Below are 23,320 nucleotides of genomic sequence, written 5' to 3'. Positions count from 1 at the left end.
ACAGAATATCAGCATGAGACATTGCTCACATCCAGATGCCAAAATTAGCTACAGCTGGTGTACCTCTGACAGCACTGATTACTAGACATAAAAGCACTGTTTCTTGTTCCTCTTCATTCAAGAGAATTGTTAGTGGAGGAGTAGCCTAGTGGTTAGTGTAATGGATTTTGATCCTGGGGAACTGAGTTCAATTCCCACTGCAGCTCCTTGTGACTCTGGGCACTTCACTTAACCCTTCCATTGCCCCTGGTACAAAATAAGTACCTGAATATATGTAAACCGCTTTGAATGTAGTTGCAAAAAACCTCAGAAAGGCGGTATATCAAGTCCCATTTCCCTTAGACCCAAAATCATATTGGAATTTTAATGGGTAAATTGTGCCTGATGACCTTAGAGAAGTATTGTACTAATGTATGAAAAATAAGTTGTACATCATTTGGCCATTGGTGAAAGAAACTTGTGCTTTTAACTCTGGAGTTGCTTAGGTTGTTATTTAGACTTCTGTTCCGTGACACATAATAGCTCAAAGTTAACAAAAAATGCATGAACATCATAGCTATTGTGAAAGCATCAACAGCAGAGGAGTGAAGGGACCAATTTGCAGCTGGACTTTTCTAGAGCTAATTGAATAAAGCCAAAAATAGCTTTAAGAAGTTTTTAACAATTGCTAACTAATACAATCAATAAATTCGTAAAACATGGTCACATTTGTCTGTCTTACCTGCATCACGGATACAGTCAAATTTAGATCATAGTTGTATAAATATGTATTTGTTTCTTAATTTTCCTTGCTTTGTTCTTTCAAATATACATGTTATGCTGTACACTCACTGCATAACTACTGTTATCCTATTGGATTTTTGTATGCATTTATATAAAAACTAGTAAATGAGGCCCGTTTCCAACAGAAATGAAACGGGCGCTAGCAAGGTTCCAGGGCCCCCTCCCTCCCTCCCTCCCTCTCTCTCGCTCTCCTCCAAGTTCCAGCCCCCTCCTCTGTGTTCCATGCCCCCTCCCTCCCTCCTAGTTCCCTGCCTCCCTCCCTGTCCTCCGATTTCCAGGCACCCCTACCTGCCTCCCTCCCTCCCTCCGAGTTCCATGCCTCCCTCCCTGCCTCCCTCCCTCCCTCCGAGTTCCATGCCTCCCTCCCTGCCTCCCTCCCTGTCCTCTGAGTTCCAGGCACCCCTCCCCTTTGAGTTCCATGACCCCCTCCCCCTCCCCTTTGAGTTCCATGACCCCCTCCCCTTTGAGTTCCATGACCCCCTCCCATTCCAGTTCCAGGACCCCCTCCCTTTCCAGGACCCCTCCCCCCTCTCATTCCAGTTGAAGGACCCCCTCCCCCCCTGCCCTCTGAGTTCCATGCACCCCCCGCGCCTCCCTCCCTCTCTCTCTGTGGCCTCCAAGTGGAAGCAGGACGTGTGCGGCTGCCCCTCCCGTTCGTAAGTGCCGGCTGTTCTTTAAATCTTTTTACCTCGTGGTCTGCCGGCAACAGTGAAGTCAAGCATGCATGGCGCTTCAGACTGCCTTCGCTTCTGTTTCAGCTCTGCCTCTGGTCCCGCCCCCATTTCCTGTTTGCAGAAGGGCGGGACCAGAGGCACAGCTGAAACAGAAGCGAAGGCAGTCTGAAGCGCCGTGCCGTTCCTGCTCGACTTCACTGTTGCCGGCAGACCAGGAGGTAAAAAGTTTTAAAGAACAGCCAGCACTTACGAAGGGGAGGGGCAGCCGCACATGTCCTGCTTCCACTCGGAGGCCACAGAAAGAGAGGGAGGGAGGTGCGGGGCAGTAGAACTCAGAGGAGAGGGGGGCGTGGAACTCAGATGGGAGTGGAAGGAGGGAGGGAGGTAGGGGGAATGGAACTCAGGGAGGTGGAACTCGGAGGAGAGGGGGGCATAGAATTCGGACGGGAGTGGAAGGAGGGATTGAGGGAGGTAGGGGGTCATGGAACTCGGAGGGGAGGAGGCTGGAACTCGGGGGGGGGGGGGAGGATTCTGTAGTCACCTCCGGTGGCTGGTGCTGGCTTCCCTTCCCTCTCACTTCCCATTGGTCCGCCCTGTGACATCATCCCCAGGGCGGACCAATTGGAAGTGTGTTACGAACCCAGGCATCCAGACGGAGGTGCAAATTATTATATAGGATACAATTGTGATATAAAGAATTTTATTGTACTTCTGATACAAACAAGATAACTAAAACTTGTTTGGGTCATTATTCATTGTTTTAAGTATGTGACTTGTTACTTAGCAATTGTTTAATAAACTTTTTAAAATTATTTTTGGATTCACATAATCCATTCCAGCTGCCAGTTGTTCCTCTGTCTCTGATGTTTTACAGTATACAAAGTTGCCAACATAGCTCTTGACGACATACTCCTACTCTAGCAGAGATCAGGGTTACCATACGTCTGGTTTTACCCAGACATGTCCTCTTTTTGAGGTCACAGCTGGGCATACAGGTGGGTTTTGCCAACCTGCCCATTTGTACAGATTTGCGGACAAACAGGCGGGCCTTAGGGTGTCCTGTCCTCCCATACTTTACCTTATTGTAGTCCCCTGGTGGTCTAGTGACCTCTTTGGGGCAGGAAACAGCCCCTGGTTTCCTTCCTGGTGCCGCTTCAAAATGGCTGCCGAGAGTTCGAGCAGCGACCTCATGAGACTTCTGCAACTTGTTTTGGGTGATGGTATCCATGTTTTAATTGCATTTTTAAAAATGTTGCATCAACCACCTTTTTGAGTAAAACAATGTTGCTCGTCCCGTAGACAGCAGGACTGGGCTAATCTGGTTTTAATCTAATCTAATCTAATCCCAAACTTGTACATCACACTGATCTCAGCAAAAGGCTCTAGCTGATTCACATTTTAAGAGACTCGCACAAAAATGAGGAACTGCATTAAAAAAAAAACCAGCAGGATAAAATTTATCAACCAAAATTGTTTTCAAATTCCTTTGCAATTGCATGTAATTTACTTCTTATTATATATATGAAGTTTATGCCAGATAGCAACAGCCTGGGCAGAGAACATAGCGTCAAATTTACGTTTCAAATGTACGCCATTAAATGCTGGAAATGCCAATAAAAGACTATCTCGTACCCAGTGGCGTCGCGAGGGCAGCTGACACCCGGGGCGGGTCGCCACTGTGCACCCCCCCCCCCCCAGGTGCAGCGTGGCGCACCCTCCCCCTCTGGAGCGCAACTCCCCCCCCCCCCCCGAGAACATACCTGGAAGGCAGTGAGGGGCGGGCGGGAGAGCCAATCCGCCGAGTGCATGCCGCTGGGGGGTGTCGGGGCCTCGCTGGTTCCCTGCTCTCTCTGCCCCGGAACAGGAAGTAACCTGTTCCGGGGCAGAGAGAGCAGGGAACCAGCGAGGCGCCGACACCCCCCAGCGGCGTGCACCCGGGCCGGACCGCCCCACCGCCCCCCCTTCCTACGCCACTGCTCGTACCCAAGAAGAAATATAAAATGAATGTGTAAAAAATTGAACGAACAATTCCAACGTGCTGCAATATAATACATGAAACGTCATATGAACAACTGTGAAAATAATGTGTTTTCAGAGGGAGCAAATGAAGTCTCTTCACATAATCAGAAACACTTTCATATTTTTCAAACAAAAAATTAATCGCACCACCGTATTTTGAATTAGTTGCAATTTATATAGCAATTTAGCATTCAATCCAACATAAAGAGCAGGGCCGGTCTTAGGCATGGGCAACAGGGGCGTTCACACAGGGCCCTGCACTCCTAGGGGCCCTGCATCTCTGGTACTTCTGTTCTCCTGTATTGGAACACCTCCCTGCTCCGTACCTTAATGTGCATCCACATTTCAGTACAGAGCATCAGGCAGCGGCAGTGATTTCCATATTCAGTCAGCTGCTGAGCCCAGAGCCTCCTCGCTGCTGCATCCCACCCCCTTTTGTTGTCACTTCCTGCTTCCGCAATGATAGGATACAGCAGCGAGGAGACTCTGGGCTCAACAGCTGACGGGATATGAAATTTGCTGCTGCTGTCTTCTGAAACGTGGTGGATGCACGGTACAGGATAAGGTGGGGTTCCGAGAGCTCTAAACCTCCTATTAAACTGTGATAAATTATGGCTTATAGTGGTGGGCACAGGAGGGGGGTGCAGGGGGGTGGGGGTGGGCACAGGGCCCCACTGAACTAGTCTGCACAGGGCCCCGCAGAACCTCTCCTTCTCATTCCCTCAACCCCCCATGAGTCCAGTAACTCTTCCTCTCATTCCCTCAGCCTCTCCTGAGTCCAGCAACTCTTCCTCTCATTCCCTCAGCCTCTCCTGAGTCCAGCAACTTTTTTCTTTATCCCTCAGCCCCGTGCCCCCCCCCCCTCCCCGTGAGTCCAGCACCACTTTTTTTTTCTCTCAGGTGTCTCCTGAATCCAGCACCACTCTCAGTTTTTTCCTAGCCCTCCCTTGAGACCAACACTGCTCCTTTTTCCCTCAACCCCTATCCTGAGTCCAGCACCTTCTTCTTCCCTCAACCCCCCCCCCTTTCCCACCTTCCCAAGTCCAGCACCTCTTTGTGTATTTGTGTATTGTAACCAGGTACCTCTCTTGTGCAGGCAAGGATAGAACAATCTCCTCCAGCCACAGGCTCCCGGCACAATGAAGAAATAGATGTCCACCAGTAACTTCAATCTTAAGGACTTTTATTCCATGCAGGTTTCTAGTACACAGTTCCAACAGCAGCATAGCACATACCAGGATTCAATACAGGCTTACAGGCTCCAGTCTGGGCTCTTTATCCAGTGCCCAATAAACAGTAATTCAATTCCCAAGACAAACAGTTCTTTCAGTTCATCATCATAGGTCAGTCACCAAGCAGCAGTTTCTACCTTCTATCCTCTTTACCTTCAGGAGAGTTCAATATTTTAGGGACTCCTTCTACCCAAGGGTTTTCCCCTGCATCAGCTTCACAGTGAATTTAATACTTTTGGGACTTCCTCTCACCCAAGGAATCTCAGCCTGCTTCAGTACTTTAGGGGACCTCCCTGCCCAAGGATTTTCAGCCTGTAACTACCAGTACTTTAGGGACCTCCTTGCCCAAGGGTTTTCAGCCTGCAACTCCTTCTCTCCTTCTGCTTCTCTCTCCTGAACTGAACTCCACTGCTGGGACTCCTTCCCACCTGCCTAATCAATCCCTGGCTTCAGCTACCACCACCAATCATTATCCTTCCATTAGCTTCCTCACAGTCATACCAGCTGAGTTAAGCATTAGACTAATGAGACCAATGATGAGCTCCTGCACACAGGTTTCCTAACTCTCTTTCCGCCTAGTGGCAGCCACTCTACACAACCTGCCAGCTTACACCCATGTCTTCCCCGATTGCAGCTAGGAGTCCAGTCTGGGTTCTTCATCTCACCCCCTGGCTCCTTGCCTGCAATGCCTTCTGGGACTTGTAGTTCAAACTGAAACTGCCTTAACCCAACTATCCTGGAGGTGACTTTATCACAGTATCTAAAATGTAACCTTGTACAAAACATGAAGTGAAGATGTGATTCTATGAGCCCCAATGAAAGGAGAGTTTAATTTTACTTCCATTTAGTTTCGATATATTCCATCAACTTTATAACACCTTCCCATGGCTGATTACAACAGTTAAGATGAAAGAAACAGAATATCCTCCCTGAAATTTCATCTGCATTGTATAGAGCAGTGTAGAAAAATGAGCAAAAAAATAGAGTTTTTAAGTGCTGTTTCTACTAGCCTCACTAATTTTTTTAAGCTATTGTAATGATACTCAATCTTTATTTCATATAATGAGCTAGATAGGCTCACTCACCTTGTCTTCTGCTTTTATCCAACTGCCTTGGCTGACACCGTCTTCTGTTCTCAATCTAACCTTCTCCTCCCCTACCAAATCCTTCAAACCTGCTTTTCTTTAGCAGCCCCTGCAGCGATAACAGGCTGTCTGGGCTGGTGTCGAATGCTTCCCTCTGCCAAGTTCCGGTCCCACCCTCGCGTACACAGCAAGTTGTATCAGAGGGGCGGAGCAGAAGGAAGGATCAGACTCCGGCTCAGTGAAGCAGCCTGTGATCGCTGCAGGGAAAAAGCAGCAGGGAGGGGCTGCTAGAGAAAGGTTTGTGGAACCGAGGGGGAACAGAAAGCGAAAGCGCCGGTGAGTCTGCTAGGCTCGGTGGGGGAGACTGGGGAGTGTTTAAGGAAAGAAGAGGCTCAGGGACACTCGTTTTGGTACGATATGGGAAAGGGGAGAGAGAGAGAGAGAAAGGGGAGAAGTGTTTGTCTGCAGCAAAGTTTAAAATAAAATCCATGCTGCTGTGTGGCGTTTCAGAAGCAGGTGAGGTAGGCACCGTTTTCATTTGTAATTTGATTAGGGGAGCGGCTGCTCCCCTTGCGCCCCACCTAGCTACACCACTGAGTATAATACCGCTAAGATTAAGGAAGACCATGGGACAGCTCTGGATTAACCATTAAGCAAAATAAGCACATGCATAGGGCACCAAAAGGTTTTTCCCTTACCTGTCATGCCCTTAACTCTTTCACTATCTGCCACATCCATTATCCAACATGAATTTCAGTGTTTTTTTTATAATTATTATAAATATATGATGATTTGTTTCATACAATAATGATATTTCTCACTACTTATTGAGTCTTAATGTCTTTTTAGTTAAGCAGTGGAAGGTCTGAGGGGCACCATTGTTGGGCTTTGCTTAGGGCATCAGTTGGACTTAATCTGGCCCTGCCGTGGGAGGACTAATCCATTAGGATAATTCAGTTTTCCAGGTATTCTGTCTCAAGAAAGGAACAAAATGTTTTCTGTGCTGGTCTTGTCTGTCTGAATTGATCCTTTTTCTGCAGTGCTCTTGCATATGCCATGTGAGAGCATTTGGGTGGGAGAGACAGTGGACTTCAGCTGATAGATATGGTAGAAAGACATGGCCACCTGGGCAGTGCTGTGATGGGGATGAAACAGAGTGTAGGAATGAAATTACACAAACTAGTTGGGCCTTAGATTTTCATCTGCCGTGTGTTTCTGTGCATTGCTTATTTTTTTTTTTTTTCTTAAGTAACTACTTGCTACACCATTTTGCAACATGGGGCACCAAAGCGGTTTACACATTAATATAATAACTCATTCAAAAGAGTAATAGGAAACAGAAACCAAGTGAGGCAGACTGATTCACAGGGCATGGGCAATACTATCTATTATTGCAGGCACTGGCTATCTCCCACACCCCCTGCAGTCATTGCTGGGCCCTGGTTAAATTGTTTTACTGTGAATAACTGAAAATGAGAGAGATTGATGTGGTACTGTGGTCTTTCCCCAGTGAATTGGTTAGATCATAGCCGAACATTCAGAGAACAAGGAGTGGATGAAAATGAAACCCTGCTTCTCCGGCGCAAGTTTTTTTATTCAGACCAGAATGTAGATTCAAGAGATCCTGTTCAGCTAAACCTACTGTATGTTCAGGTATGTGAGCAACAGAAATGTCTTCAGTTGTGGGTTTTATTTTTGTTCTTTCTAAACTTTAGCTTTTGGGATTTATTTATTAGTTTTTCAAACACAATACAGAACAAGGATAAACATACCAATTACTAAACAAAGCAAAGATTTGATGGCTGAGCTGTTAGTTTTCCAGCATTATTGAATTTAATGTAACATGATTTTGTCTTTCTCCTAAAACCATTTTCTCCAGCTGTGGAAACATATGGTGAGGCAGGTGATAAGGATTTGTATAGTATCTGGAGATTTAGAACAAAGGATAGTTCAGAATACAAATTAAAACGCATACAGACTTTCACCTAGAGTCTATCTTGTCAACTACTGTTACATTTGCCATCTGGGCTTTCTATGACAAAATACTTAAGGCTGTGTGAAAATTAACAAATAAAAAGCAGCAGTGTGTTCTTGGTCGCCCACTGAGCGAACTTAGCCATTATATGTCACATTTTCAGCTGGCACTGTATCTTGCAGCACTTAAGCATATAAGGGGATATTCTATAACTGTGCAACAATATAAAAGTGCCCAGAGGAAGAATGGATAAATACAAATCCATCTGGTCCCCTGTGCAAGACTGTCATGCCCAAATCTACTGATAACTTAAACACGAAGTAATTCACAGTACTGGGCAAGAATTTCAGCATTACGTTACACTGTTTTATTTTGGTTTGGCCTAGTGCTGTCTACATGGCGAGAATAAGGGTGGGGGTGGGAGGTTCTGGAAGAATTTCATCCTACTGCAACTGTAGAAATGTTTGCTGTAGTACGATTGTGTTGTATGATATTTCATGGTTGAGTATATAATTTTTTTTTCTTTTCAATAAAACATTTTCTGAACTAAAAAAACAAAAAGAGCTCAGTGTGTGCCTGATTAGTGCATATTCTATAAAGGAAAGTAGGTGCGTATGTTCCTTTATAGCAGTGCTTCTCAACCCTTACTCATCAGGTTTTCAGGATCAGCACAATAAATATGCATGATAGACCATACTTTATTGTTACTGTTCTATCCCCAGAGGCAGGGTGCTTGTTTATATGTGTCCTGTGCTATTTAAGTAGTATAGGACTATAAAGTGATGTAATTGTAGTTCTCTTGTGATATGCTGTTCCTGAGCACCTGTCCCTGTTACCTGTGCCTTGTGAGAATTTTCCTGTTGGCTGGCCCTTGTTTCTGTATTTGTGGGCTGTAGCCTGCCCCTTCTCTTTCCATTTTGAGGTTGAGAGTGTGTCAGCAGCATGGGTTTTTGAGAACTTTAAGCTAACTTTGCTGTACCTGTTGCATACTCCTCTTTCAAGCTACTACTGTAAATAATCAAGTTTTTACCAGTTTATTCACAACATTTACTCCTGGCTCCCCCGGTAAACAGGGTGAGCTGGAACACACTCCCAGTTCTGCAAGGCAGAGACTCTTGTCCAGCACATCTAACTGTAAGTTATTTCCCTTTGTTTGTTTGAATTTGCATTAAAGAAGATTTTGGTTCAAGAGTTTTGAGTCTTCACAGTGATGTTCTATACTCTAGTTATATGTATGCTAATCTCCTGAGTAGAGAGAGCAGAACATTTACAGTAAAGGATAAGAACTAGGCAACCACGTTAGATGGGGGCCAAATACAAATGGGCCAAAGGCCAGCGAAGGATATGGGGAGGGGGGGAAGGGCTATGGGAGAAGAGGATGTAAGCTCTAGAAGGAAACAGATAAGAAAGAAAGAGGATCAAGGAGAGGAAAGGGTTAAGAGTAAGGAAAGGAGGGGTGAAGGACAGAAGAGAGCTGAGCATGTGGGGAAGCAGGAAAAGATTTGAATGAGGAAGCTGGAGCTGGCCCATTTGTGGATCCACCACCAGATAGCATGATAATTTCTTCTATCAGTATAATACCCAAAAAGGAACCAGGTACATTTTGCCTAATCCATAATCTATCCTGTCCATCGGGCAATTCAGTAAATGACTTAATTGACCCGCAATTATGTTCCGTACAATATGCATCCTTCGATCACGCCATCCAGTTAATAAAGAAGCAGGAGAGTCGGGCATAACTAGCAAAAGCAGTTATTGAATCCACATTCCGCCTCCTCCCAGTACACTGTGACGCATTTAGATTGCTAAGTTTCAGGTTTGACCACATTTTATTTCGACAAATGCATCCCTATGGGCTGTGCCATATCATGCGCTTATTTTGAGCAGTTTAGTACCTTCGTGCACTTGGTAGTGGAGCAATTAATGACAGCTGGGGCACTGGTCCACTACCTAGATGACTTTCTATTCATAGTCAAAGAAACGCATGATTGCAAGACCATATTACAGACCTTTACACAAGTACCAAGTAACTTCGGTATCCCATTGGCAAATGAGAAGACAATAGGGCCCTGTAGTGTACTGACATTCTTAGGCATTGAGTTAGATACTAACAACTAGCAATCCAGATTTCCACAAGAAAAAAATACTCAAGTTGCGCACAGTAGTGGAGTTGATGCTACAGTATAAAAAAGCCACGCTAAAACAATTCCAAGAATTGCTTGGCTTATTGTGCTTTGCCACCCGAGTAATCCCAATGGGGCATTTTTTTTGCCATGAGACTCGCTTTAGTCACTACAGGGGTAACCAAAGCGGTGCCCTTAATCAAAATACGCCCCATTGGGATTACTTGGGTGGCAAAGCACAATCTGCTGGCCCCAGATATGGAATGTTGCCATGATAGGGAACAATTCCAAGAATGTAATGTCCCTTGTGGTGCCTGCGTCAAACCATAACTGAGGCCAACGCATCACGCACCTTGAAAATAAATACCGAATCCTTCTCCCCCTGCCAAATCCGTGATGCGGCTTGTGTCGGTGGGATCTTGCCAGAAGGCCAACCCATTGAAAACATCAAGAAACTTTCTCCATACCATTAAAACATATCTGGGGCCAGCAGATTGCGAACAAGACACTGATATTTAACTCCGATAATATGGCTGTAGTAGAGGCCATTAATAGGTTGTCAGCCAATACAGTTCCTACCATTAACTTGTTAAGAGAAATTCTACTGCAGTGTCTGTGTTATAATGTAGTAATTAAAGCAAAACACATACCAGGCATAAAGAATACTATAGCAGATGCTCTTTCTCGTTTTAAGATGTCAGAGTTCAGATTCCTCGCCCCTACAGCGGATGGCCTATCGACACAAATACCGGACAGTGTCTGGCAATTTGGCCCGCCGAAGTTTGGCAATTGATGTTACATTCCTTGTCGGATGCCACGAGAAGAAGATACACCCGTGTATTCTTATCTTTCATACTTAGTGTTGAGGAACAGGGCAGAAGAGACATTTTCAATATACATACTATTGTTAACTTCATAATACAGTCCAGAGCAAAAGGATGCAGCAGACACTTCATAGCTGCCATGTTAGCTAGCATTGGTTTCTTTGCCAAAGCATTAGGCATAGACAACCCAGTAAAGAAATTCATAATTAGCCGAATCATGAGAGGCTGGGAGAAGGATAATGGATCAACTAGAGATAAGAGACGGCCCATTACTCATGAGCATTTCCTTTGTCTCTGGGAAATGCTAGGGAATGTATGCTTCAATGAGTCCGAAGTTGGCCTGTTTAAGTGTGCCTTCTCTCTTGTGTTCCATGGGGCACTGCGAATAAGTGAGCTGGTCCCTAACGCCAAGCGTGGAAGCCAGGTCACAGGGCTGACAAGGCAAGATGCAATCTGTTAATATGTGTTCTAGCTTGAGACTCATCCACTGGAATGGCGGTGGGCCAAGCTACACAGCTCAAACCAGCTGAAAAGCACTGACTAGGCCAGATAACCAGCTGATGGCCTTATAGCAGAGAAACCTGCAAGAGCAGGACTGCTTGGTGAGTCTTAATGAAACCTGGTACAACTTTCAAATTGAGTGTAACACTTAAGATGAGGAAATTAATGACAAAAAGGTAAAAAGTTTGGTTCTTAAGATGGAGATTGTCTTTATAAAATGGCTCCCAGTATCACAAGATATAAAGACACAGATCTCTCTCTTAGGATTAGGCAAGAGGTTTTACAAGTGTTGAAATTGGCACTATGAAGCAATCTTTGAGAGGAGGGGCAGGTGGGCACCTGATCTGCGGTCAAGTGTGACTCAGAGATGAAGCAAGATTAGAGAAAAAAAGTCCCTTTCCATAGACTTGTATGGGGACCAGATTGTATATAAGAAGGGTGCATCAGAGCTCTCGTTGGAACGTTTCCCCAACGCATCTTAGGGAGCAAAGCTCTGGCCGGTTGGATCCAGAATCTGTCCGCTGAATGTACCAGATTAAAGCCTGATTTGGGTAAGAATAAAAAGACTATTTCTGTAACTAAACTATTTCTGTCTTTGTTTCAATTTATTCTCTATCTTCCATCTGTTTTACAGAATAACACACACATAAGTAAGATTTATCACTGAAACAGTTTTATAGATATTTCATAGATTTTATATGGGAACATAAATGGCCAAAGATTCACTTAAATCCAAATAGACAGAAAGCAGTGGTCATGGGAATTAGATTTGAACTGCGCCTTCTGATACCTCCCCAGCGCCGATACCCATGGGAAGGGGTGTCACTGGAATTCAGGGAGGCGGTTAACAAGCTCTTAGAAGAACAAACCCTCTGTACACCTCCGTGTGGAAGGGTCCTGCGGGGGTCTAGAGAGGGGTAGATAAAAACAAATCCTTAAAGGGAATACCTAAGAATTATTCATAAAAGAAGTCCAAGACTGATCAATTGGCAAAAGGAACAAGAATCTCATTAAACAGGGCAATAGGTGACCTAGCCTGTCCTATAAAAAATTTTAAAGCATACATGAATGGCAGGCTACCAGGTTCCGGCGAAATTAATACACCGGTAACCCGTTTTCAATTCACCAGAGTTTTACAACTCTGTTTACAATGCGCAGGCATGCAAACTGGGAAGGCTGTGTATCCGGCAAGAGTTAGATAGTAAAAGTTATTAAATTGTTATATTGTGTGAATAAAAGATGGTGTTTTATGTTCCTGGCTGCGGCCTAAATAAATTCTAACTTTCTCTTGAAAACTGACTGCTGTGTGATTATGTAACTGCAAATACAGAAATGAGTGTGTGCTGAGTGCTCGATTTATGGGTATTGCAGAGGTGATCTGTTTGGATTTCATTACACTCATTTTTTTCATCAGAATTTCAGCTTGACTGTGGAGTGCCACAAGTCTGGGCACTATCTCTAATGTTGAATAACATATTTTTAAGTCCCCTTTTGACTTTAAATCAAAGTTTGGCATTGAGTGTTTCTTTGCTACACAGATATATTGATTACAACATGGATAAGTCCTCACACATTGGATATTTCAAGGATACAAAATTGACTGGATGTAGTTTCAGAATGGTTGTTTGCACACCATCTTGTTTTGAATGTTCAAAAAACTAAAGTGTTTGATTACAGGAACACGGGGTAATCCTACTATGACACCAATATTATTTGGAAATTCTATACAACCAGTAGAATGTTTTCAATATTTAGGAGTACTCATTGATTTGAAATTTAAACTTTGATGAACAACTCAATAAGGTTAAAATCAATTCTTGAAAATTCATTCCCTTTTCAGTTGGCACATTATTGGAATGTGTTACCTGTGCATATGGAAACTGTCCTCTTATCTATTCTTTAGGAAGATGCTAGACTTACTTATACTGATGCTAGTTGTATATGTTTGTATTAGCAAGCTATTGTATACTAGTTTTTATGTTTTGTTTTGTTTTTTTGAAATTCTACTGAGATTTTTTTTTTTCTTTTTGTGAACCGCTATGAATCTTGTGTGGGAATAATGGTCAGTATACAAGACTCAGAATAGAATAGTGCGAAGATTACGGTCTATAAAATATTTGTGTAATGAAGAAGCGTTCCATACTTTAATGCATGCATTACAAACATCAAGGTTAGATTCCACAAATGTGATCTATACAGATATATTGGGTAATAAGTTAAAAAGATTACAAACCTTACCAAATGCAGCAATTAAACTATTGGGTAATAAGCAAAACTTTGATCATGTTAATTCATTGTTCATGCATTATCACTGGTTGCCCATTAAATATCAAATCCTGTTTAAGATTCTACTTTTGACTCAAAACCTTTCATGGTTTGAAACCATCTTATTTAAATACGCTGACCATTCCCTATATTTCAGGAAGAATACTTAGGTCACTGCATGATTTTAGGATGGTATTACCCATCAGAACTAAAGTGAAGGAGAATTGGGAAAGGGAAAGGGCTGTTTTCTGTATAGTTCCCTCCTTATGGAATACTGTACCGAAAAAAATAAAGGGCAGAAATGAACTTTACAAGGTTCAAGATCAGGCCTTTTTTTGAGGGGGTACTTGGGGGTACTGAGTGCTGGCATCTTTTCCATTGTCTGCTAAAATTGGCCCATGGACCCCAAGTTTTAATGAAAGAGCTCAGGCTCTACACACCAATTCTGTCTTGTCATAGATCCTGTGACTGGTTGCAGGGGGCCTGGCTATTATGGATTGGGTCCCTCAATAATCACCCCAAACCTGAAGGGTGGCCTAGCATTTGAGTACCTGCACTGTTTTTGCTAGGAAAAACGCACTGCTCAGGATTATTTTAGGTAAGCGTTTTATCTTATAGGACAGGAGGAGTTTATTAGGTTTCTGTTCTTGTGAAGACAGTGGCAGTATGTATATTTTTATGGATATCTGAGTGAATGTGGTTAGGTCTGTTCTATTGACATTAATGGCATTCCTTTCTATTTAAATTTTATTGTACTGTAAAGTGCAGTGATCTACTTTGGCTAGGCGGTATATTAAATTTTTATAATAAAAATAAACATGAGAGAGATTTGCATATGATCTTGGCTATATGCAAATTAATCCCTTATTTATTGTGGTGGTTCTGAAAACATTCAGGATAGCATTCAGAAGCACTGCGTCATGGAATAGTATCTTAAGAAAGTATCTATGTGCTTAGGCACGAGCAGTTAAGTCAGCTGTGATACAGATGTAAGGTAATCATGTAATTATGTGCCCTGCCCAGTCGCCATCTACACCCATATAGGCTAGTAGTATGTAAATGTTAGCGCCTGCTTCACAAAATTAGCCCCGAAGAGGGCTATTTTCAGTAGCAGCTGTCAGCATATTTGAATGACAGCCACAGCATTTAGGTAAATATGTATATTTAGTGCCAATTTTACAGAAAGCACAGAATATACCAGTATACAGTATGATAGGACATACTTATTAGATTATGGATAGGCACTTAAGTCTACTTATGCTGAAAAATAACTTATTTCCTTCTGCTATTGCAGAGCGTAATAGGGACAGTGGTTAAATGGATTTTCAGCCCACTCCTATTTGTATATGTCTTAAAACTAATGTATAATGGAGTTTCTGGCTGTTGGTAAAAACATAGGTACTTTGGAAAATTGACATGTATTTTTCTGTAATGAGGATAGTTTTAAGTTGGATAATAGCAGGATGCTTTTGTACTTGAAGTTTTAAAAGAGAAAACACATGGAAAATACATGTCATAGACATGAAGTTGAGCGTAGGGGGCATGGGGAGATGTTGGAGGGGGCTCTCCTTCCCTCTTCCAATGCCTAAGGGTGCCTAAAATGTAAATCTAGCCCTGGATTATGACAGACATTTTAATATCTCCAATGAATAAACACACAAGAGGAGGACCTTGTTCAGTGGAAAGGATGCTCTAGAACCTTGGACTTCACTCCCGTTCTCGAAAGCTGCCTCTGAATTAAGTTTTAATGGTATCCCTAGTCCTTCTTCGTTTGCAGATCTCTTTAAATGCAGATTCATTAGGGTTGTGGAATGAGGGATCATGGGATGAAAGTGGAAGGGGTTGAATGGGGATTAATCTAAGGAAATTTTTCTTTATAGGAACTGCTGTGGACTTATGGAACAGCCTCCCAGTGGAGGTGATGGAGACCACAAAAAATGACCATTTTTTAAATTTATAAATCACCTTTCTATATACTTGTAACGCCTAAGGTTCCCCTTTAATAAGGTGCACTACAGTTTTGTAGTTACTGCGGGTTAACAGCTAAAGGTAGCCATTAGGGTGTTCCCAGTTCGTAGGGGAATACAGCTGTTCAGTCACTATGGAGCAATGTTTATCATCACTGTGTGTTAACAGCACAGCTGCTGACACAGAGTATAGTTAGCTACACTTCTGGAGATATCAAGAATTGCACTACATGTCTGTCATTTGCTATATGTTTACTCCTGTATCTTCTCCTTTCCTTTTATGAAGATCTATTTGTTTGAATTTGTGAACCACCTTGCCACGATTTTTTTTTCAGGATTGGCAGTATATTAAGCCAAATAGATCATAAACCATTAAACTGCTGTATTAGCAGTTAAGAGGCAGTTCACACCCCCACCTTAACTGCAAGACTCAGTCCCTGCCTATTCCATATCCCCTAATACTAATTTCCACATTAGGAGTGTGGTGAATAGCTTGTACTAATAAATAATGCACTACATTATGTTCTTTGTTTTTGATTTTGTGCTGCTATAGTTCCAAACAATTATGTATATATGTTCAGATTTAAGTAAAAGTCTGTGAAGATTTAAGTAAAATTCTTGATGACAACTGGATCTACTAGAAGAAGTCTCTGGGAACGTAAGAGACTTTGAAAGAATTACTGTGAAGTAGTGAATACCATATTCCACAGTATATGGTAAATTTAATTTCTATACTTAATAAGAATTGCAATAGCAATTCCAGACATTATTGGATGCTTCAGTTTCCTTCACCTCAATGCACAATTTATAAGACAGAATTCTGCTTAACTGTTCCATATCAAGCAGCAAAATGGTGGAACATACGGCCAAAGAACATATGTTCTGAGTCTAATTATATGATTTTTCAAAAATTGTTAAAAACTTGGTTATTCAAAAAGTTTGCTTTATGCTGAACTATCTACTCAATACAACATTTGCCCAGCGCCATCAAATTATAATATAATGACTTCCCTTTTACATTTTATATTACTGAAATTCTTTAAGTTCTTCACAACTGTAGTAACTTCAATAATCTTTATTCACTAACGGACCTCAGTAGCTCGATGTATAGAATGGCAGCAATTCATTTGTCAAGAGACATGAGCTCTAAACTCTTAATGCGCCATTGACTTCTCATCGGTCCCTCCATCAACCGGAGGGACCGATGAGGAGCCAATGGCGCATTAAGAGTTTAGAGCTCATGTCTCTTGACAAATGAATATGCATGAGATAGTATGCATGTATTGCCTCCTTGGTATGCATGTTCATTATGGATATCCTGAAAACATGACTGGCTGAGTGTTCCCCAAGGACTGGGTTGTGAGCACTGCATTAGAGCCGTGCACTGAGCCCGAGTAAAATTTCAGGGTGACAACAGTTTTTTTTTTTTAAAGTGCCAAAATTTAACATGTTTTTTACATCATGAACAATGTAGAATTTGGCCTTTTGCCTGCCTACTGTTCTATCTTTTAAAGTGGTGCTTTCACTACTGTTGGAAAATCAAATGCAAACTGCTACTCTAAAGGATTGTACAGCTTCACTACATTGACCTCTTAACTTTATACCTAATGCAATGGAGGGTTAAATGCTTGCCCAAGATCTCAAGAAACTTTGAGGGGGGGGGGTGTCTGAACTTTGGCTTTCCTGCTTCTCAGCCTGCTACTCTAATCATTAGGCTGTGGCCCAATGAAAATATATCGTTCTTTTTAAAATTTTGATTCATTTTCTCCACCTATGTTCCCTTGTCTTTCTATGAGAGTAATTCTATAAATAGTTTTTCGTCAGTAAAGCATGTTTTACACATAGAAGATATAACATTGCACAAGTGAATGTTTGCATGCACTCATCAGCAAACATTTGTAGACAATTTTTACATGGTTCATGCAAAGTCATTCCCAGGGACAGCATTTGGGTGGAGCTAGGGTCAGACTAGTGTTAGGGGGATGCAAGTAGGGCATTTGCCCTTTACCTTCATGCCAGAATGGACCCTCAAGCCTGCCAAAACCTTAGGACAACCCAGGCTTTGGGGCCTCCTTGCAAGTGTTAGTACGTGTAATACTAGTCTTGGCTTGGATGAAGTTGCAAAGTCTGTGCATACTTCATAAAGCGTTTCCATACATGCAGTGTACCTTAGAACAAATGTAAATTTATGTGACCACATTTGCATTGGGGATAGTGTTTGCTTCCTAAATAGGTACAAAATAAGCACATTTTTGGACATTTTTATAGGTACCTTGTTTGTAAAATTATCCCTGGAGCTGTATTAGAGGAACAATGAGGTAAACCTTCTCCAAGCTAATAATATATTTCTCACAGGCTGAGAAAATGATATTCATAGAGAGTAATAAAGCATTTATTATATTCTTTGCATCACAGGCACTGTGAACATGACATACCTCTTATGTAAGTTTGTCTATGCTTGTTTTACAGGCTCGAGATGATATTCTAAATGGCTCACATCCAGTTTCCTTTGAGAAGGCTTGCGAGTTTGGTGGAATTCAGGCACAGATACAGTTTGGACCTCACATAGATAATAAACATAAACCTGGATTTTTAGAGTATGTGTTATTTTCTCAGTTTTCTTCTTTTAAATGCAGTGTGATGATGATAAATACCACAGACCTAACATATTTTGATAGATGTCAATGTTATAAAAGTAGCAGAGTTGAAACTATGAATCTATTACCAGCAATCCATGTAGAGTTATGCTAGATTGCTCTAGGAGTAAATATATAATAGCCAACCTTTTAGGAACTTACATTTATTTTTATTTATTCTGTAGTTCCCATATTATCATTTCAAGCTCTACAGGATATCATTTTGGCCTTTGCTGGATGACCTGTATACTATCATTGATCAAGACATAGCTATCATCTCCCATGACTTACCTGGGGCATTTGACTTCATCAACCACAAGCTTTTACTCAGCTGCCTTGCCTCAACTGGCATTGATAGGATCATACTTGATAGGTCCAGTTAGTCAGAATTGAAGTAAATCTGTCGTGTTTTCAGTAGCACTCAGTCCTCCTTCCAAGTTTATTCATATGACTACCTGAGCGGTTAACAATAATAATAAAAACAATAATCTTAAAAGAGAGGAAGGTCTTTTTAAACAATGAAGATAAAACAAAAAGAACACACACTTGTATCAACAAATGCAGAGATGCCTGCAAAAGCGTTCCCTCCCCCCTCCCGATCTTAACATAACGGAAAACACTCCCAAATAAAACATTAACTATTGAAGGCTGCTGTAAATAAAAAGGCCTTCAATTGTTTCTTAAAATGCATTATAGAAGACACATGGTGCACATTGAACGTCCGTGTATTCCACAAAGTTGGACCAGAAACATGAAATGATTTAGCTCGCAATAGGGTTGAAGCAACTATCTGAACTCAAGGAACTACGAGTTGGTTCTGTGCTCGTGCAAGATTATATGTGACCAGTTGACTTGAACGATAGTAGGGAATTCCTAATGACAATATTTTATAAACCAAAAAAAGAATCTTAAAGGTTATCCTATAGGTAACGGGGAGCCAATGCTCATCCTGCAGAAGAGGTGTAACATATAATCAAATTTGTTATTCAAAGATGTCAAATCACGAGAGAATTATGAAAAATTACAAGAGGACCTTACGAGTCTAGGAGATTGGGCATCCAAAAGGCAGATGATGTTTAATGTGAGCAACTGCAAAGTGATGCATGAGGGAAAGAAGAACTCTACCTATAGTTACGTGATGACAAGGTTCCACATTAGGAGTCACTGACCAGGAAAGGGATCTAGGTGTCATCGTTGATGATACATTGAAACCCTCTGCTCAGTGTGCAGTGGCAGCTAAGAAAGCAAATAGAATGTTAGGTATTATTAGGAAAGGAATGGAGTGGAGGAGTGGCCTAGTGGTTAGGGTGGTGGACTTTGGTCCTGGGGAACTGAGGAACTGAGTTCGATTCCCGGCACAGGCAGCTCCTTGTGATTCTGGGCAAGTCACTTAACTCTCCATTGCCTGCCGCATTGAGCCTGCCATGAGTGGGAAAAAGTGCGGGGTTCAAATGTAACAAACAAAAAAAATGAGACCGTTATAATGCCTTTGTATCGCTCCATGGTGTGACCGCACCTCAAATATTGTGTTCAGTTCTGGTCACCGCATCTCAAAAAAGATATAGTGGAATTAGAAAAGGTGCAGAGAAGGACATCGAAAATGATAGAGGATGGGACGACTTCCCTGTGAGGAAAGACTAAAGCAGCTGGGGCTCTTTAGCTTGGAGAAAAGATGGCTGAGGGGAAATATGAAAGAGGTCTATAAAATAGTGAGTGGAACGGGTAGATGTGAAGCGTCTGTTTACGCTTTCCAAAGTGAAACGGGTAGACATGAAGCGTCTGTTTACGCTTTCCAAAAATAATAGGACTAGGGGGCATGTGATGAAGCTACAAAGTAGTAAATTTTAAACAAATCGGAGAAAATGTTTCTTCACTCAATGTGTGATTCAACTGTGGAATTCATTGCCAGAAAATGTAGTAAAGGCAGTTAGCTTAGCAGAGTTTTAAAAAGGTTTGGAGGCTTCCTAAAAGAAAAAGTCCATAGACCATTATTAAATTGAAGTTGGGGAAACTATTTCTAGGATAAGCAGCATAAAATGTTTTGTACTTTTTTGGGGATTTTACTAGGTATTTATGACCTGGATTGGCCACTGTTGGAAATAGGATGCTGAACTTGATGGACCTATGGTCTGTCCCAGTATGGCAGTACTTATGTAGTTATGTAGGACGTTATAATGCCTTTGTATCACTCCATGGTGCGACTGCACGTTGAATACTGTGTGCAATTCTGGTCACCGCATCTCAAAAAAAGATACAGTAACATAGTAACATAGTAGATGATGGCAGAAAAAGACCTGCATGGTCCATTCAGTCCGCCCAACAAGATAAACTCATATGTGCTACTTTTTGTGTATACCTTACCTTGATTTGTACCTGTCCTTTTCAGGGCACAGACCGTGTAAGTCTGCCCAGCACTATCCCCGCCTCCCAACCACCAGCCCCGCCTCCCACCACTGGCTGTGGCACAGACCGTATAAGTCTGCCCAGCACTGTCCCCGCCTCCCGCCACCAGCTCTGCCGGTACAGACAAGGGCAGCGAAAATGATAAAGGGGGTGTCACAATCGTGACTGTATTCCATGCCTACACTCGCCTTGCCCCCGGGTGACCGGGCCCTGTGGTTGCTGTGGACTGTCTTTTCCTGTTTCCCAGACATCTTCCAGGTTCCATTCCGGTCCTGATGTTCCAGCACTCCAGACTTGCCCTGGTGTTTCTGCTGCCAAGCCTCACCTGTGACCTCATCTGTAATTGCCTTTATTAAGCTCCTGAGAATTGTCAGACTTGCCTTTGCAACAGAGGTGTTCAGATGAGCTTCGTCTGTGGATGCTTGTTGCAGTTCTACCCTTGCTAGTTCTGGTCTTGTTTGTCTTCTACTCTAGCTCCCTTCTGGTTGTATCTGCCCTATCTGTTTTCAGCTTTAGTTCCTTCTGTTTCTAGCTGCCCTGTTCGTCTTTAGCTTTAGTTCCCTTCCCGCTTGTTCCAACTCTGTTTGTCCTTAGCTTCAGCCCTACCCTGCTTGTGTCTGTCTTGTTTGAGAATCCTGAAGCTTGCTCCAGTCAAGCTTGCTTGAGTATCCTGAATCCTGTTTCTGCCAAGCTTGCCTGGAAATTCTGGATCCTGCTTGAGTACCCTGAATCTAGTCCCAGTCAAGCCAAGTCCGTTTCTGCTTCCTGCCAAGCCAAGTCTGTGCCAGCATTTGGTTCCAGTCCAGCCAATCCAAGTCCGTTCCAGCATTTGGTTCCAGTCCAGCCAAGCTAAGTCCGTTCCAGCATTTTTCTGTCCAGCCAAACCTGTTCGAGACTCCTGTACCTGGTACCAGCCTGGTGGTGTTTGGCCTCGCTTCCAGTTTGGGTGGTTCACCTGCTGTTGCCGATCTCTGGTAGCAGCCCAAAGGCTCACTACGGATCATCTGCAGCAGCGTGACAGGGGTTGGGATGACTTCCCTATGAGGAAAGGCTAAAGCGGCGATGGTTCTGCAGCTTTGAGAAAAGGTGGCTGAGGGGGAGATTTGATAGAAGTCTATAAAATAATGAGTAGAGTGGAATGATTAGACCTGAATCGCTTGTTTACTGTTTCCAAAAATACTAGGGCTAGGGGACACGCAATGAAGTTTCAAAGAATTGAAAACGAATCGGAGAAAATATTTCTTCATTCAACATGTATAGAATTCTTTTCCAGAGAATATAGTAAAAGCAGTTAGCTTAGTGGGGTTTTAAAAAGGTTTGGATAGCTTCCTAAATGAAGTCCATAAGCCATTATTAAGATGGACTTGGGGAAAATCCATTTCTAGAATAAGCAGCATAAAATGTGCTGTTTTGGGATCTTGCCAGGTTCTTGTAACCTGGATTGGCCATTGTTGGAAACAGGATGCTGGACTTGATGGACCTTCAGTCTGACCCAGTATGGCAACACTTATGTTCTTATGTTTTAACTGACTGAAGTCAACTAATGTTGGATTGTCACAGACCATTATATAAAGCATTACAATAATCCAATTGAATCCAAACGAATGAAGCAAAACTCACAAGGCTGAGACAGAGAAAATAATGCAAATGGAATAGATTAAATTTATAAAAAATACTTCTTATAACACTGGGTATCTGGTCCCAAAAATACTGACCTAATTCAATGCCAAGAATTTTCACAGTGGGATGAAAAGTATTCATGCCACCTGCAATTGACAACGAACCTCATAATAATAATAAGGACCAGACGTGGCAAACAGGACCCCAAACATTTTTCATGGTTCAATTTCTACTTATGTGTAGTGAGCCAATAAGCAAGTGAATCAAATTTATTTGTCAAAGTTGTATATCTGCCACAGAGGTATGATCAGTAGAATATAAAATGTGAACATTGTCAGCTTAGACGTACAAAATAAGACCCCCACAGATTGAGCCAACCAATGAAGCAGAAAAAAAACACAAATTAGCTATTATAGGAGCCAAAAGAGAACCTTGAGGACCCCCTGAAGGGAGAACTAGACTGGGAATCTCGCCAGTGTATTGTATTAGTATGACCAGAGAAATTTGAAGTGAACCAAGCCGATACTGAATTAGAGATACCAATTTCTTGTAAATGATTTAAAAGTAGATTATGATAATGATTTCAAATGCAAAGGACAGATCTAAAGATATAAAAGCCACAACCTTATCCTGAGCAAAACACTGATATAGAAAAGTAGTAATCCCTACAAGCGCCATTTCTGTACTATGTCTTTCCTAAATCCAGATAGGTTAGGATGTAAAATCTGAGTCTGATCCAAAAAATCATCTAACTGCCTAAGAACGATTGATTCCGTCAGCTTACTCCAAAAAGGCAAGTTAGCAATTGGCCAGCAATTACTAACATCAGCATCTTTGAGATTGTAATTCTTTAATTTAGGGAGGTTTTCTTCCATGTAAGAGGGACCAGGCCCTTATCCAGGCTCTCCACAACCATCATATGCATGAATACTAGGAGCAAGCTGGAAAAACGCTTAACTAAGCCTGACGGGATGAGATCATAGAACCATGATGAACTTTAAAGAGGCCAATACCCTCCCCAAATCTGCCTGAGACAGAAGAATGAAAGAAGAAAATGAGCTGGATATGAAAGCATTATCCTGAAAAGAGTGTGCTTTAGAAGAGCTAAGGGACAAAGAACAGTGATGTGCCGAAATATTTGCACAAAAATGAGCTACAGGTTTCTGAGCAGTTGGGACTAAGTCAGAAAACTGATGGGGCTTGACAGTTAAAG

The 23,320-nt window shown here is 42.3% G+C and overlaps 1 protein-coding gene across 1 annotated transcript in view; it reads left to right on the top strand.

Annotated features, from left to right (window-relative positions):
- TLN2 (talin 2) overlaps positions 1-23,320 on the top strand; it is a 523,010-nt gene that overhangs the window by 155,997 nt on the left and 343,693 nt on the right. Inside the window, 2 exon segments of the mRNA XM_030188409.1 lie at positions 7,304-7,446; positions 17,918-18,045. Of these exon segments, the coding sequence (XP_030044269.1) occupies positions 7,304-7,446; positions 17,918-18,045 (271 nt within the window).

Source organism: Microcaecilia unicolor, chromosome 1, assembly GCF_901765095.1.
Source record: "Microcaecilia unicolor chromosome 1, aMicUni1.1, whole genome shotgun sequence".
Taxonomy (NCBI): Eukaryota; Metazoa; Chordata; class Amphibia; order Gymnophiona; family Siphonopidae; genus Microcaecilia; species Microcaecilia unicolor.
This window is presented reverse-complemented; position numbering and strand designations above follow the sequence as displayed.